The sequence below is a fragment of the Anas platyrhynchos genome, chromosome 8 (genome assembly GCF_047663525.1).
Source record: "Anas platyrhynchos isolate ZD024472 breed Pekin duck chromosome 8, IASCAAS_PekinDuck_T2T, whole genome shotgun sequence".
NCBI classification, from domain to species: Eukaryota; Metazoa; Chordata; class Aves; order Anseriformes; family Anatidae; genus Anas; species Anas platyrhynchos.
In genome coordinates, this window is record NC_092594.1 from 31,059,499 (window position 1) to 31,073,710 (window position 14,212).

Genomic DNA, 14,212 nt, shown 5'->3' on the forward strand with positions numbered 1-14,212 from the left:
TCGCTTAGCCACTGCGGATTGGGATTTACATTCCAGGGGTATAATGAACACAGAGACGCAAGGATGCAGGCACACAACGTTATTAAGCTCTTGAAGATTATCCCAGTCTCACTCAATAACTTAGCCTTTTCTTAATGACACTGGCATTTATACAAACTATAGCCTTTAGTAAAGCTCAGTGCCAACAGAAACCAGCAACATCACAGAGGCTGAACGGCAGCCCAGTGTAGTCCCTTGTGTTAGAGCTCTGGACAGGCTGTATCATTTTTCCTCAATGGAAGGGGGATGTGTTTATCTGGGAAGTGTTTCATATCAAGGACAATAGGGGAACTGTTTGGCTTTCCACAAATAGGCTGGTATGCAACTTCCGAGCACTCTCCAAGGAAAACGTTGGAGCACTGGCCATGTCTTTCCAGCAGGGATTTCATGTAAAGTAGTTAATGCCCCACATCCTTCATCCTGATTTATTCCTGCTTCATCCTTGTTTCAAAGTGCTGCGCTCACTTCAAACACAACATGGGGCTCATCTCTGTGAACGCACACTTTGATCGCTGGGGACTCCAGATTTGTATCGTCCCTTCAAACATAAACAGAGATGTGCTGTCTCGACAGAGGTATTTCTGTGACTGCCTTTATTTTTGCAAGAGCAGTTTGGAAATGCGAAGCTGGGATCAGATGGTGCGAGATTCAAATCTAGTGGCCAGACAGGACACTGGATACCGAAGCACTTGGACTCTATGACTTTGCTGCTGAGTTGCTGCAGGTTAGTTGGAAAATCTTTTATTTAGTTGACATGTTTCATGGGAGTCAGAGGATAGGATTCATTGTGCTTTTATCCACGACTGAGAGCACCAAATTAGGTCTCATTTGCTCTGCAAACTGTGACCAGCAGAGAGTGGCACTCACAAAGATGTGAGCTGGTGTGATTTCCCATACAGCGGAAGGAAGGGGAAATATCCCAGTGCTACTCCTTACATCAACACTGGTGCCTGGTGGGAGCAACTCTTGTCTCACTGAGGTCAATAGAAGTTACAGCTGCACTAGGTGTAAATTTAGGCTAATTGCTGGTGCTGATGAAAACAGCTGAGGCAGACAGATGGGCTCTGCCAGGTCCACAGTGGTCACAACAGTGTAAATCCTCCAGTTACTTCTGCTGACAAACTGGAGGCTCAGAGATCTGTCACAGTGGCGCAGGAGCTGTTTTACACAAGCACAGCAACTGCAGTCCACACGACACCAGCCTGAACAAGAAATCAAGGCTGAGACCCAAACACCATTTCCTGTTAGACACTCTAATCTTTGCATATATTAATTCTAAAATTGGAATATTGTATCAGTGTATTTTTAGCAATCACAACTGTAGGAAGTCGTCTTCATGCAGGATGTTCTTCCATTGTATCAGCTGACTCCCATTACCTCTATATGCATATACTGCATCCGACCTGTTTTTCCTCCCTCCTGTTTCTTTTCACAGGTCCATTTTTCATTCTTCCTGGAATGTAGAGCATTTGGGAGTGTAGGTGGAAAGCCAAAGTCTTTCAACACCCATTAATACAAATTTGTTTTATTAATTAAGTTTGTGGGAAGAAAAAAAAATAAGAGAGCTGATCCTCTACTCTGCAATCATGAATCACTGTCATGCACATGAGAAGACTTGTCCTCTGAGACACCAGAGGCTGCTTCAGACAAAGTGATTGAGTTGCTTTCTTGGGAAGTCCTGAGTCATCAAACACAGCAGTTTAATTCCCAGGAAATGGGAAACATATTGGCATGACATTCGCTTGTACAGAGCACAAGCTCCAGAGAAGGGTGAACCTCCAAAGGTTCTGGAGATCAGTTTAGCTTGTGGAAGAGTTTTAAAACTTGAAAGCTTCTCTGAAGTATATCTGATCTGGAGCTGGGTAAAGTAGTCCCATCATATGATTTACTGCATGAATTAAACTCGACATAACAAATTACATGGGAATTTACTTTGACTTCTAATAAAAATGATTCAATGATTACAACATTAAAATATGTTCTGGCTTTTAAGTTATTCACTCTGACAAGTGCTTCATATATTCACTGTTCTTAATTTACTAGTCATGTTGTAAGAACTTACTTCCTTGGCCTTCCTGCTCCTAGCACTTAACTAGAAGGAGCAGCTGATACACATTGTTCTTAGTCTGATCCTTCACCATGGTTCTCCTACAGCGATACTCAGGCAGAGATTTCAGACCCAAAGTTGGTTCAGGGCCAGAGTAAAGTCACTTGGCTTGGCAGAGATATCACGAGTCATTAAAAGTGAGGCTATTTTGCATTGAAATAGAGAAGAAATGGCAGAAGATTTCATCTCATATGTATGTAAGAATGACCATCTTCTTGCGGGAGCAATTGAGAAAAGTAAGTACATTTCAAAACTTGCTACAAGACCTGCAAGTTTTCATCTGGCTATGTCACCAGTCCAGTCACACAATTTTGCTTTTTTTTTTTTTTTTTTGAAGCTCTCTGGAGAGCCTGTAACCCCATTGGGACTGTGAAGAATGTCCCTATAAATAGCTGAACACTCATGGAAGATGCAAAATTTATTTGTCACTGTATTGCTATGTAGAAAACTATATTCTCAACCTTTTTTCTTTTTTTTTTCTTTTTTCTCCTTTTAAGGCAGTATTCTTGAAGGAGTTTTGAGTGAAAGTGTCAATGAAAAATTCATTGACTACTCACTTGCCTTGTTCCATTTTTAGGAACTCATGCATGTGAAAGAGATCCCCTCAAGCAGAATTACAAGTAATTACACTCATGCTAAATCAAGTAGCTCTACTGATGGCAGCACAACCCACAGACCTCCTGGCTGAAGGAAAAGAAGTCAGCTTTGGAAGAGGAAAAGCTATCTGGCCTAACGTGTGAGGTCTCTTTGCCTGACAACGTGATAGTGAAGGTAAGGGAAGTCGGCACTGCCTAGGCAGAGTGACAGCAAACAGACCACAAACTTCCTTAGATAAACGACATCTTTCAAACCACACAATACCACTTGATACCTTTGTGCCCCTTGAGCTGTTACAAAGTGCAGCTGCACTTCAGCCCAGATTGATATCACTTGGGAGGAGGCCATCAATCCACAGGACAAGTGCAGGCTGAATACACAAACAGAAAATTCACACAATCTCCCTGTTTCAATATAACGCCACAGAGAGGATGGTGCAATTTTTCCAAAGGCTTAAATGAGTCTGATGACATTGTCTGACTTGAACACAGAGCCCAAGCCCTCCAAATAGGAGGGGAATTCATCTCACAAAATGATTAAGCATCTAAAACTAGCCAAACGTCTACTGCAAGCAAGCACAGCAAGCTAAGACACCCACGGACACTCCTCTAGGAAAGCCGGTCTTTTCACGTTGACTATAACAATAATACGTGAGCAAGCTCTCTGTTTTTAACTGTATCACGGCTCATCACAAACAAAGACAGGAGATGATGAGCTACAATCACTGTTAACGATGCCTGCTGTAAAGCTACTGGCACAAATAGAAGCCTTGATGTTGATAGCAGCACAGTTTGGGTCAGCTTTATCTCTAGCAACTACAGGCCAGGATTTTAATCTTACATTAACGATGTTAGCGTGAACAGATCTGCATCAGAGTTAGCTGGAAGCAGAAAGAGGATGAAAAATCAACTTCCCTCTGGAACCAAGAATTCCAAAAATTGGCTAGGAAATAAAGTAAGAGCTAGCTCTGATCTTCTGAAGTCTCCAAGGCTTTCTATGCTGACTATTAGTTTATAGAGCATGAGAACCAGATCTAAAATGGACGGGCTGCAGGGCAGCTGAAAAGCTAGAAACCATAGTGCTGGCTTCATGACAGTTCAACGAGCAAGCTGCCCTCTGAGCCAACAGAGCCAGACCAAGCTTCCCCAGTGGCGCTGAGTGCAAGTTCCGAGGAATACAATCATATAGAATATGAAACAATTTTTCTAAATAAACTAGAAATTTTCCAAAGATAAAATCTGATTATAGGGAAAAGTGAATGCCCCACTGGGAAAAAAAGTCAAGCAAAATTCCTGAGAAGTTCTGTTCCATATTTTTTCACCAACATCATGAATTATCCTGTGAAAGAGCAAGATGAGTAGTAAAAATAAATACTATTTTTTTTGTAGCAAGTTCCATTCTTTCAGAAGGCAGGCAATGTTTAAAGATGGGCTAAAGAACATGCAGACACACTGGCCCTAAACAATGTGTTGTTCAGGAAGTGACAGGATAATTAAGTTTCTATGGCTGAGAACTTGTAAGTTGACTTTGCTTCTCCACCATGACTTGGAGCTTTCCTTCAATTTCTTTCCCCATACGAGTTACTTTGATTGGCTCAGACCCTATGCTTTGTGGCTGTAAGGCAATTACAGACACAAAGAAAGTTAAATCACAAAGGAGGATATTTTAAAGGCACACGGGAAACCCTTGAAAATGTACTGTGCATATTTTCATGACTAAATGTTTTAAGCATTAAGCAGTTATATTCTCCAATGTTAGATGAGGCAATAAATTTGCCAATGCATGCAGATGAACCCCATTTAATCCCAATACACCACTTACTGCAAATTATGCTGTCAGAGAAAACCCCTAAATAATGGGTTTGCTTTTCTTCTGAGGGCAAGGAAGCTTGTGAAGGGAGTATGATCTTCAGGCTCAGATCAAGTGAAAGATCCAAAGGTTTACAATAGGATTAAGAAGAATTGCAGCATCCCAATGGGCAAATTATTCCACCCACAGAAATAAAAAGTGTGCATTTTTCCCTGTCTCAGAAGAGACGAGATCCAGAATGGCCTAATATCTCCCCAGGTCTTTTTTTTTTTTTTTTTTCTTAATTCAGTTGTTCCCAATGGAAGTGCCACAGCTCTCACGATTTTTTCTTCTTTCTTTTATAAATAAAACTTTACTTATTTCACAACTTTAATGCTCTCCCAACGGTATCCCAAACATTTACAGCTAAGCGGTCCAAGAAGAATGAGAGTGGAGGAACCCTGCCATGCTGGCACCCCAAACAAGACACGTGGGTATCCCAACAAACGTGGCAACTGCTGGAAGACACCTGAGGGCTTTGATGGCATCTGTAAGTTTCTGGGATGGTATCTACTGAACTGGCGCTTTTACTAAGTAGGAGCTATGAGGAAAGTTATGTCAAAAATTTTCCACCCAGCTCTGCACACCACCCTTTGAAGGTCATGGATCCCGATGGAGTGAAAAGGCTGCACTGCTGTGTGGATCAGGTGTGCTTCCAATCCCATGGGGAACAAGAAAAACATTTACAGTAGAGCAAAGACACTTCCATCATGAGACAATGCTGATGCTGGGGAGCCAGGGTCACACCTGTAGAATGCTGTGAGAAAAGGAGAACAAGCAAGTGCTTTGCTTCAGAAAAAGGAAAGGAAGGTACAATAGCAAAGACATGTTGCTTCAACTGGGCCAGGAAGTTCAACCATAAGGAGGAAGGGCAATTAATTTCTACAGCAGAGCTCTGAGAGTTTGCAATAAACTCTCAGATGGCCAGAAATAAAAGCCTGTCCTGAATTCTCCCATTCTGAAAGAAGGCAGCATTGAGCATAATATCTGAAAGAGCAGTCTGATGGAAATGAGCACCGCCGCGTGTTTTTCTGGCCTAGAAAACTGTGTGCAGTATGTCAAGGCTTGGCGCATGGCAGAAGGTCAGAGCCAATTCTGAGAACTCAGTAACAATAGAGAGTCATCACTGGACACAGGTGCTTCCTGAATTGATCTCGCAATTTGGCTGTTTCCAATTAAATGTGAAGCAGCTGTGGCCCTTTATCTGCTCGACTCACTGGAATCCATCTAAAGGGAAACTTTCTCCCATCTCCTCCTCTCCCCACCCCAAGCAGACAGCCCTGCTCTCTGAAGAAAGAGAGGGGCAGGGACAGCCAATTGGCAGAAACCCCACTATTAAAAGTTACCCTTTTTCATCTCAGGGCAAAGCAATGAGATACTGATTCAGCTGTTCATTTTCCACTGCCTTTATTTGGGGACAACAAAGACAGCCAACAGAATAAGAAGAAAATATGAATGCTGTTGAAGGTTGTCAGGCAAACAGATTCAGGATGCTTTCCCTCAGGCAACAAAATAAACAAATGAAGCCACTGTGGGGGTAAGTTCTGAAGTGTTTACAGCATTGTTGTGCATGCTGAGCACAACAGAGTCCTTTACAGAAAGGGATGGAGCTTTAAAGAAGATATTTCCAATAGTCATATAGTGGGATTCTAGAAGGGGCTCAGAAAAGTCAGCACAGAGCCACCAGGCAGATCAACAGGAGCTAGCAGAGTTCAGAAATACAGTAGGTGCTGGCGTAGCTCCTGGATAGCTCTACACTGGTTAAATTTACTTTACATGAACTTTTCTTTGCCAGTCCATTGATTCTGGAGCCACCAAAACCCTCCATGTCTTAGCTCTCTCTTCTAGACTGCTAAGGCCTCACTTTACTTTTCTCGTTAAGAAAGGAAGAGCTTGGATCAAATTTGTGGTTGTCAGCAGACAACAGAAAAGTGAGACTCGAAGCGATCACTTTGGTTGTCTCAAAGAGGAGCCTTGTAACAACCTGTGCTTGGCATCTTGGATGGGGAGCGTGACCAGGCCTCGAGAGAGGCTGACGGGGACTGGGCGTTGCCAAGGCCACAGCGACTGCGCCCAGGCCCTCTGCCGAGAAAAAGGGGAAAAAAATAAATAAAAAAAAAAAAAAAAAAAAAAAAAGGCTGTGGCGACCCAGACCCTGCCCACCAGGGTGGCGGCTGTTCAAGCCTCTGGCTGCAGGGAGCGCCTGAGCCTGCCGCTGCCGGGGGGAGGGCAGCAGGGAGACTGCTTGCCCCCAAGGGGGAGAGGCTGCTCAAATGGTGGCTGAGCACAGGGAGGAGGAGGAGAGAGTGAGGGGCATCAGGGTGTGTGAGCAGGACACTGCCTGGTGGAGTAACCCCCTGGTGTGCCAGGGAGAAGGGCACCGGGGGGATGCTCCCAGAGGGTGGTGGAGCCCCTGCCCTGTCACTGTTGGACGGAGGGAGGAGGCTGTCAGGGGGATTAGGCTGAATGATCTTCCAAGGTCCCTTTCAATCTCTAACATTCCGTGATCTAAAAGAATGATTTATATATTTTCCCCAAGATAGTATTGCTAGTAACTAGGATGCAGCGCTGGTATTCTGCTAAAGGTACTTTCATTGCTGCAAATAGCTAGGCTTCTGACTTAATCTTTCTCAGGTTATCCAGCAACTTAACCATCCTGATAGCCAACATATTCAGCCAAAACCCCTCTTAGTTTCAATATGATCTACCTCCAAAAGTTCCTGTGTGCCAGCTCAAATCATTCCTCTTGGCCCTTCTGGGCACAATCTGTGCACAAAAATCCTGTTTTGAATTCTCCCTCAGCCAAAACATAACCATACAGCTGCTTCTTTTTTTTTTTTTTTTTTTTTTTTTTCCAATCCTTGCATTTTTTCCATGTGCTGTCCACACTCCCCCAATTCTCTCCACTGGAGTCCAGCTGATCTTCCCTGCACAGTATCCAATTTTTCAATTGTCAGTGCCAGAATGCAATGAAGTAGGCCTGACTCCCTTATACAACTTACTTGGAATTAAAGCAGAAACATCCCTTTGGGTTTAAGCAGAGGAGAGAAAGACTTCCTCTTTCATGTATGATTCTACAAGAATGAAGACCAAAACACCTGCATCTCTATGATCCACATTGTAAGCAGCTCCATTTTTTTTGAGCTTCTACTTGTTTATTGTATGTGTACACACGCTTAGTATAGCCACTACTACAAAACAGTTCCTCTTGTGGGCCTTTCTAGCTGTTTTCAAATGTTTTAATTTCATCTTTTAAAAAGGAAGGAGAGAAAGAAAGAAACAAACAAAAAAACAGAAGCCCAGGCAAAGATGCAAGTTTCCATAAGACTCTTAATAACAACATAAGACCAGAATTACACCAATTAACTGGTCATGCTTTCAGAATATGCTGTCAAATTTTGTCATTACTCCGCTTGATTAGATTATTTTGCATCTCACCCAGAAAATGTTAAATGCAGGCTACTCTAAGATGCATCTGCTACAGCATAGTTTGCAGCATCCTCCTCTATTCTAAGAGGTAGCTCCAAGCACTTCTGATGGATGCAGCCCCAGCTGTAGGACAGTGAAAACTGTCCTGACATGCTAGTCTGGGAGTCTTTTTTAATTAAAAGCAGCAAGATGTTTCCCTGACATATATTTAAATTCTATTTATTTAAACTTTCTATAATCTTCTACGGTTTCTGCACCATGCAATTTAGTAGCAACCCTGTATTTCTTTGCCATATTATTTGTCTGTCTTTCTGTATTCTCATTCAAGATGGACTGATCTGCATGGATCATCGGTCAATAGGTACACATACAGGTTCATCAAGAGCATCTAATCTTTATGGAATACAGCCATATGCCCTCCCTCAACTCAGTCCAGTACATGTGCACATGAACACACCCAATACATGCACATCAGTATTGTATATATGTTGATATATACAATATGCATCAATATAAGTTTTGTTCACTGTTGAGGACAGACACCACCAGAATTAGGGCCCTAGTCCAGACAAAGGGACCAACCTGCCAAATGCTCTGCTCTGGATCCGGATACAGAAGCTACCATCTGTAGGATAATTCAATTGAGGACATATGCATTATTCTAGGCAGCAGCCCAAGTCCTCTTGCCTTCAAGTACGTTTTCCCCAGGGACTGACAATTTTAGGCAAGACATCATGAACAAGAGATGCTGCTGCCAAGGTTGGGGAATGGATACATGGAGGTACCCCACATTGCCAGTAGGTCAATATTAAGTAGTAGCATTGTTTCATGTTTCCTGCCACACCATGTTACTTCAAGCCTGTGATGACTTAATAAAGACATATCTCAACACCATAAAGAGCTAAGATGGTTCCTGGATATCTCCCACGCTACTGTATCTTTCTCTTAAAGATTTGCTAACAGCCAATAAATTAATAGTTTCAAAATTTCCAATTGAAATACTTTCCACGGGAAGCTGATACTTTCAACTAAATGAAAATTGCTATGGAAAGTGCCTGCTTCTCTGAAAGGAAAGTTTCTCTGTCAGAAATGTAGGAAATATATTCCTGCAGAAACTGCAAAACTCAGCTGTTTTGGTATTGCTTGTTTGGGCTTTCTGTCACATTGTATTTTTAGACACAGGCATTTTGGTTAATTTTAGCCAAAATTTCCAGCTTCAGTCAGTTACAGAATTTACTGCTCTTCACAGTGTCACATTGATGTTTCTCTTTGTCACAAGTGCTTCTTTAAATCTCCTCTGAGTATATGCACTGCATTGTGTATGATGATTTTTTCTTCCTCTTCTCCCCCCATTGTTACTTAAGACTGGACTTTAATGGCTCAACATATTCCAAGAAGCATTTAGGATAAATGCTCTGTCAAAGACACTTATGTACACTTGAGCCATATTGTGTTCCGTATGAATCATCACAAGTATTTCACAAACAAGGGTGAATCAGACAGAATTTCCAAGTATATTAAATATAGCTTTTTCAGATGTGGTCTCCTAGCCCCACAATTAATCCTCCATACTGAAACTCATCTCATATTTGGACCATGTCATGTCTGCCCCACCAGGGACAGGCGCATGCTCCTAAGACTTTCTCCTAAGGAGGATAACAATCCTATAATGGAGCAATCTCAGCCAATTTTTGTCTGCGGGATGCAAGGGAAAGGTTAACTTTGCAAACTTAAATGGTATCTCACCACTCCTTCCAGTTTTATTTTCTGAGATATTTGTAGACCTCAAGCAGAAAGAGACCTCATCTAAATCTCCAAGAAAGAGAAGTCTGGGGTAAGAAGGAAATGTTTCACTGCTTGAAGACAATTTCGTGACATATTTTAGCTTATACTAACAAAGATAGCCCAGAGCACAGTAATCAATCTTCCTTGCCTGCTTTACACTTGATCAGATGGATGGAGAAGCTTGGGGAATATCCAGTTGTTTTTTACCTACTCAGCACACTTTCCAGACTGTGTAAGATGCATCTGCTACATCACATCTGGTCCTTCAGGCAAAATTGAAATCCCACCTGAAGAAAAGCAGCCTTACAGAGAGGCCTGAAAAATGAAGCTGGTGGCACTTTACTGCTCTGCAATGGAGGGGCAACCAAAACCCCATGGAGAGAAAAATTCAAAGCAACTACACAGGAAAATGACCAGAACAATTTTTCTGGAAAACGGGAAGAAATTGTGGTGCCTCTGATCTAGTAGTTTTAAGCAGCTGTGATATGAATAAAGTTCACAAGTGAAAAAAAACAGCCACTGAAGCTCCCTGTGTTTCCAAACTCATGCCACGGATGCTTTACAATGCACTGTTTGTCTGGAACTTGCGTGGGAAAGGGAGGTACCTCACGCCCTCATCCACCTCCTGTACTAATGCAATAATTTTGCTTAGTCACAGAAAAAGGGAGAGAAAAAAAAGAAGAGGAAAGAAAGTGATTAATAATCTGCAGGCAGCTGCTTACTTTCCAATTGGTTGTCCAGGAGGGGTGTGCTCCACTTCAAATCCTGCTTGTCTCAGTACATCAATCACAGTGTTGTTACCCAGGAAGTGACCTAAAATACAGGTAGAAAATAGCACTGTCAATTAAACTGCTCCTCTCACTCATTTGACTTTCTCCTTTTGCAACAACAGGTTTGGGAGGTAAGGTTACCAGAAGCTAGGCGAGCTCTAAAAGCAAGAAAGGCACATTATGCAATTTGTTGGAGTTGTCTCAACTATTCACCACTTAGCCCACTGCAGCCTTTGGCAATGAGAAGGGGAACAGACAGCATACAACCTGATACGATCTTCTGTCTTATTTACCCCTCCCAACCCTCACATGATCAAGGGACTGGGCGTATAAACCCAAACCTTTATGTGTTCTTTTTTAATAGTGCTTGATTTGTCCAGGAATCTGCAAATTGCTACCATGGAAATTTTTATTATGTGCATGGACTAAAGGTCCTTCTAACGTGGATATCCAAGTGACCCTACAGTGGTGAAAAGAATATTATTTGGGCATTGACTCATGAACTGGAACAATTTACAGCCCCAGATGTCCACCCTGCCCATCATCATTCATGGACATCTGCTTATGAAGAAGCTCTGAAGCTGCTGCACTCCGTGCTCATCTACCTCAAATGGCTGCAGTTCACAAATTGCTTCATCAACCACTCCGCCACCTGCACGGCAGGGCTGGGAGGAGCTGGGATGGTAACCTTATCTTTTCCCAAATGTGAAGATTTAGTCCTGTAAACCAGTGCACTTTGCTACAAGTGTAAAGGTCGCATTCCTATTCACAGAAGTAACAAAGAGCCCAGTAAGTATTGCAGCATGTATGGGCCTTGAAAGAGTTTACTTAAGGGAATCCTATACACTTGAGGTCTGAACCAAATCCTGCCGGAGTCAATGGGAATCCTCAAAGGGCTTTGGGTACAGACTCAATAAGGCAATGTAATCCCTCCAAAGCTTTCAACTTATTGTCAGAATTCCACATTGTACCTCGAACCCATCCTGAAAACAAAAGTAAGGACACAAGATCTCCACTAACAGGTTACACTGAAGTCCACGTAGCCCCCTCACCTGTCTCCAACTGTGGCCCATGGTAAATTTTAAATATGTATAAATATATAAATGAAAGAGAGATAGAAAGGATAGAACAATCCTCCCCCATTGTGTCCTTTAGCTTCTCTCTCTGCATGGCTGGGTGACCCCCATTTACACCCAGGTCATCACGTCTCGCTGCCGGCTCTGAATAGAGCAATTCACCATGAATGTGCTCAGGCCTCTGTCTCCGTCTACTTTTTGCCCCATGACATCTTGCAGCAGTGAGTTTTACTGCATGCAAAAGTGCACTCCTCTGGCTTGTTTCAAGCTTGCTGTTTAGAGAGTGTGTGTTTGCCTTACGAATGGAGTATGTGCCTTCAGAAGATGCCAAACTACCCATCTCCACTGCAGAATCAAACATTTTTTCTCAAAAAAAAAAAAAAAAAAAAAAAAAGGCAGGTGGGACGTACCCAAGTCTCTCCCATTCATGCCACTATGTAAGGAGTTGACGCAACCGTGAGCAATCAGCCCTAGGATACTTCAGCAATGCATAAAGTCGCTATGAATTTGAGAGTAATTCAGTCTCCCGTATTCCTTAAGCCTGCGTCTCTCTGCTTACACTGCCAACAAGGGCGCTAATTCGCATCAGTTGTGAGAATGATGTAGTTGTATGGCTTTTAGTGCAACTTGCAAGCAGTGGTAAGAGCTTTTTAGCCAAAAGACGTTTCTTTAAATGATTAAACGTACATTTGCAGAGCCCTAACGTGTTCCAGGATTCCTCCACTTCCTTTTAAGAAAACTCAAAATTTGATTTTCCCCTAACTTACTTATAACAAAAGCCAAAGGAGTAGAAAGCAGTCCCAAAAACGTGTTACATACCCTCAGAGATTTGAGAAACGAGACATTTGTGAGTGATTAACTGGATTTGATCATATCCTGTTTTTTTATGCAGTGGCCAAGGCAAACAATGGCCCCGATTCTGACACTGGCAAAGTGACATTGAGGAATCAAAGTCAAAAGTGTCAAGGTCAGAGATGTTTCTGTGTCCATGCACACTGTAGTAGAGCTCTACTTTCCCTGAACCAGTCCTAAATGCCAAGAGATTTCCTAATGGAAAAAATACTGTCCTGGATCCAGCAAATCTTTGACGTTATAACAGTACAAAAGAATCCAATTTTAACTGCTTTAAGCCCAGAAAAAAGCTCTGATTCCTCGTCCACAAAATGGCAGGCCTGTCAGGAATGTCAGCTCCTGAGCAAAGCCTGCGAATCCCTTCCAAGCGATGGATGAGGACCAAAAGGTGATATCTCCTGGCCTTCCTTTCCTGCCTTCTCTGTTGAGACCATGACGAAAGCTGATAACCCTCTTGGCCTGGCGACCTGCTGTGCACGACAGCAGAGGAGAACATGGACTGTCCAGCAGTACTTTTTTCACTCTGGTTCTGGATGCACGCAGAATTTCACTTTTGGCCATATGGCAGCAAAGCCCCACAATGCTCCAGAACTGGAACAGCTCATGATAACAATATTTATTATGCAGACACCTGTTCAACAAGACTTATCTCAATATAGCAGCCATCAGTTCCAAATGCAGCTCATTGCTGAAACAAGATGGACCAGAAAGGGAAGCGCATTCAGCATGAATTAGGTCAGCAAAAAACATCAAGTCCCTGCCTCTGGCTGCCAACATGTGCAAACAAATATGTAATAATTGCCAGATTATTTTTTTTATATATATAAAAAAGGATGAAAAATCCTCAGCAGTGGATTTTATTTATATAAACACACATGTACTCACACTGTTCTTCATATGTGTATATGCACATGTGCATGTGCATGCTTATATCTGCTTCTGCTGAAAACTTTAAAGATTTCTCTGCCAGGCCAGGAAATTTCATTCCAAAAGGCAAAAGTCTCACCACACACAAACAAGTAAAAACTATTGAAAAGTTTGTTCATCCAGAGGTAGATCAGATAACTTAAAGACACAGAGGAATGCTCTTGCTGCTGCATCACTATTCCCTCTTCATTCTAAACCTGGATAAAATACTCCTGCAGTATTAACCAAATTTACCATGACAGCTGATGAAAACTGTATCCAAGAGGTCAGAACACCAACTACCTTGGGAATTCCATGCAAGTATGGAAGTAGGGGAGGAAGTGAGAAAGCAGACAGAAAAGATTTTCTAGATAGGGACTTGATGTGAAAGTCTGTACCCAAGTAGAGCCTCTCCTAACAGCTTAAGTTTAATAAATAAGTAATAATTCCTGCAAATAAAATGCAATATTGTGACATCAGTCCGTTACATGTTTGTGCTTAGGAAATTCATGATGATACCAGGCAAACTGCGCAAGTGTTCAATGAATTCTTAAGTAAAACTTAAGTAAAATATTGGAACACAATATGTATATACACACACACATTTTAAATTTACTCTGTTACTGGCTCCAGCTTATCAAGAAAGGTGTGAATGCAGTCCTTCTGCCCTCTAAGGATAAGGAAACACTCCTGAGACTTACTTGAGGACAAGGCCCAGTGCTGAATAGACATTTCAGAGTTTGAACAGAAATGCAGAGGACTGGCTGGAGCGTCTCACTGCACACAGTGGGAGTTTCTAGGTT

At 42.3% G+C, this 14,212-nt stretch overlaps 1 protein-coding gene across 2 annotated transcripts in view; it reads right to left on the reverse strand.

The window, feature by feature from the left end:
* TRABD2B (TraB domain containing 2B) overlaps positions 1-14,212 on the reverse strand; it is a 278,665-nt gene that overhangs the window by 37,224 nt on the left and 227,229 nt on the right. For both annotated transcript variants that reach the window (XM_027462667.3, XM_038183077.2), the window contains exon 5: positions 10,528-10,618. In XM_027462667.3, coding sequence (XP_027318468.3) covers positions 10,528-10,618 — 91 coding nt within the window. The remainder of the gene's footprint in view (positions 1-10,527; positions 10,619-14,212) is intronic.